This window comes from Mus caroli, chromosome 8 (assembly GCF_900094665.2).
Source record: "Mus caroli chromosome 8, CAROLI_EIJ_v1.1, whole genome shotgun sequence".
In the NCBI taxonomy this organism is placed as follows: Eukaryota; Metazoa; Chordata; class Mammalia; order Rodentia; family Muridae; genus Mus; species Mus caroli.
Window position 1 is genome coordinate 16,833,840 of NC_034577.1, and position 3,497 is coordinate 16,837,336.

The 3,497-nt window shown below is 38.1% G+C and overlaps 1 protein-coding gene across 1 annotated transcript in view; it reads left to right on the plus strand.

Moving 5' to 3' along the window:
• LOC110300151 (phosphatidylinositol 3,4,5-trisphosphate 3-phosphatase TPTE2-like) overlaps positions 1–3,497 on the plus strand; it is an 82,157-nt gene that overhangs the window by 26,907 nt on the left and 51,753 nt on the right. The window contains exon 9 of the mRNA XM_021170221.2: positions 583–648. Within this exon, the coding sequence (XP_021025880.1) occupies positions 583–648 (66 nt within the window). The remainder of the gene's footprint in view (positions 1–582; positions 649–3,497) is intronic.

Here is a 3,497-nt window from a genome sequence, read left to right on the forward strand (position 1 = left end):
ACAAACAGGACCCAACATTTTGTTGCTTACAGGAAACCCACCTCAGGGAAAAGGACAGACACTACCTCAGAGTGAAAGGCTGGAAAACAATTTTACAATTTTAAGTGTTTAATAATCTTATAAACTGTAGGGTAATTGTACACATTTCAACCCAAAACAAGTCACTCAGTTCTTAGATGAGTATTTTTAGTATTTAGTACTGAATTTGAATACTGTGGTATCAGTAGTGTAACTACTTTGTTAAAAGATTGATATATTTCATGTTGCATTTATGGTGTCATCAAAGACTGCATATATGTGTATGTGTATGTATAGGTATACATATATTTATATAGAGTATATATACATATATATGGACAGAGGCAAAGTGAGACACAGACTGAGAGAGAGGAGAAGCTTGTCCAGTTAAGTCTTGGAATTGTCCCCGGGGAAAGAGTTTTCTGAAAAATGATTCTAAATATTTTTTTTTCTAAAAAGTTGTATCTCTTAGATTCAAACGAGTTCTAGTTCAAATAATTTTTCATATTATTGCTAAATGTAGCCAACTCTAATACTGTATTTTTGCATGTGTTGCTGCTAAAGCAAGTTAAACCAGATGTCCAAGTTGTACGACGATGATGAACTTACTGATATTCAAAAGTCATACTGGTGAGTGAGAGAAAGAACCATTGGTGGGTCTCTTTCTTGTTTGTTTGTTTGTTTGATATTTTCTTTATTTACATTTCAAATGTTATCCCCTTTCCTAGTTTCCCCTCCAAAAATCCCCTATCCTCTCTCCCCTCCCCTTGCCCCCCAACCCATCCACTCCTGCTTCCTGGCCCTGGCATTCCCCTATACTGGGGCATAGAACCTTCACAGGACCTAGGGCCTCTCCTCCCATTGATGACTGACTAGGCCATCCTCTGCTACATATGCAGCTAAAGCCATGAATCCCACCATGTGTTTTCTTTGTTGGTGGTTTAGTCCCAAGGAGATCTGGAGATACTGGTTAATTCATATTGTTGTTCCTCCTATGGTGCTACAAACCCCTTTAGCTCCTTGGGTACTTTCTCTAGCTCCTTCATTGGGGACCCTGTGCTCCACCCAATGGATGACTGTGAGCATCCACTTCTGTATATGCCAGGCACTGGCAGAGCCTCTCGGGAGACTGCTATATCAGGGTCCTGTCAGTAAACTCGTGTTGGCAACTGCAATAATGTCTGAGTTTGGTGGTTGTTTATGGGATGGATCNCCAGGTGGGGCAGTCTCTGGATGGTCTCTCCTTCAATCTCTGCTCCGAACTTTGTCTCTGTAATTCCTTCCATGGGTATTTTGTACCCCTTCTAAGAAGGATCAAAGTATCAACAATTTGGTCTTCCTCCTCCTTGAGTTTCAATGTGTTTTGCAAATTGTATCTTGGGTATTCTGAGCTTCTNAGCTAATATTCACTTATCAGTGAGTGCATATTATGTGTGTTCTTTTGTGATTGGGTTACATCAGTCAGGATGATGTCCTCCAGAGGTGGATCTCTTTCTTGTCTTTGGGAAAACAGAGCAATTACTGAGGCAAAAATGATAAGAGAAATGTGTAAAATTATTCAATAATAACCAATTGAATTTGTAGACAAGTACCATGTCTGGAAAAACATTTTTGTCACTCACAGGTAATAGTTTTTCTAGTTTGAAACTGATGTAGTGATTTTATTATAGCATGTCTTTAAGGAAAATTGTAGGATTGTATTTATTCTTTAACATTGGTCCTTTCTACTTTTTTCTGGATATCTTCTGACTTCCAGTTTATAGATTTTTGTCTATGAGAAATGGTAGGTTACTGAAAGTGAGTATGTTTTGGTGATAAAAGACCTCTTCACACTCACTGAGATTTTATTATTGTACAGATCTAATACCATTTATATTTATTCTTAAAGTCCCTTGTGTCTGATTATAGGTATATTGAGAAACCCACTCTGTTAGATAGCTATCATCAGCTATTATCAGCACTATAGAGAGTATACATACCACCAGAAGAAAGTCTAACACCAGTCACTATTTTAAGTTCTTGGCATTCAGACATTACATGGAAAACAAAGAGCAATCTAGTGAATGCAAATAAGTCTTCCAAGTACCTAGAATTTCCACTTAAAATAACATTTAAAAAATCTTGGACCACTCATTCCAAAAAGGTCACACTACCACTTTATTAAACTCTGCACATTGGCTAAACATTTTCTCTGGTGGAGTTGTCAGGGATGAGGTAAAATTCAGGCAGGTGGAGCAAAGCAAGGATATCCTTTTTAATCCATTTTTTAAAAGTAAGTTTTGTCGACAACATATAAGAGCTTCATATCACATGTATTCTGCTGTTCCCCTTGCAACTCTACTTCCACCTATGGTTCCTGTGCATTTCCTCGTTTCTCTGGTTACTCCATGTGTCTTTCCACTTCTGAAGAGTTGAGCTAGGAACTGCAGATGAGAGAGAACAGGTAGCAGTTGTCTTTCTGGGTCTGGGTTGCTCCATTCAATATAATAGTTTCTAATTATATATTCATTTGCCTACAAAAGTCATGAAGTCACCATTTTTAATAGCTAAGTAGTATTCCATTGTATAAATGTACATTTTCTCCGTCCATTCTACAGATGAGGGACATTGGGGTTGCTTCCGTCTTCTGGCTATTACAAATAAGGCTGTTCCGTCTATTTGAGAAGTATTTGTATGAGGTCTTATTTGAAGGTCTGATAGAATTCTGCACTAAAACCATCTGGCCCTGGCCTTTTTTAAGTTGAGAGACTTTTAATGACTGCTTCTATTTCCTTAGGAATTCTGGTCCTGATTTAACTTTGGTACTTGGTATCTGTCTAGAAAATCATCCATTTCATCTAGATTTTCCAATTTTGTTGAGTATAGTATTTTGTAGTGGGATCTAGTGATATTTTTTATTTCCTCAGCTTCTGTTGTTATGTCTCCCTTTTCATTTCTGATCTTGTTAATTTGGATACTGTCTCTGTGCCCTCTAGTTAGTTTGGCTAAGGGCATCTATCTTGTTGATTCTCTCAAAGAATCAGCTCTTAGCCGGGCGTGGTGGCACATGCCTTTAATCTCAGCACTCAGGAGGCAGGTGGATTTCTGAGTTCGAGGCCAGCCTGGTCTACAAAGTGAGTTCCAGAACAGCCAGGGCTACACAGAGAAACCCTGTCTCGAAAAACCAAGAATCGACTCTTAGTTTTGTTGCTTCTTTGTATAGTTCTCTTTGTTTCTAATTGGTTGATTTCAGCCCCGAGTTTGATTATTTCCTGTCTGTCAGCTACTCCCCTTGGGTGTATTTGCTTCTTTTTGTTCTAGAGCTTTCAGATGTACTGTCAAGCTGCTAGTGTAAGCTCTCTCCCATTTCTTTATGAAGTAACTCAAAGCTATAAATTTTTCTCTTAGCACTGCTTTCATTATGTCCCATAAGTTTGGGTATGGTGTGCCTTCATTTTTGTTAAATTCTAGAAAATAATGTCTTTCTTTCTTCCTTCCTT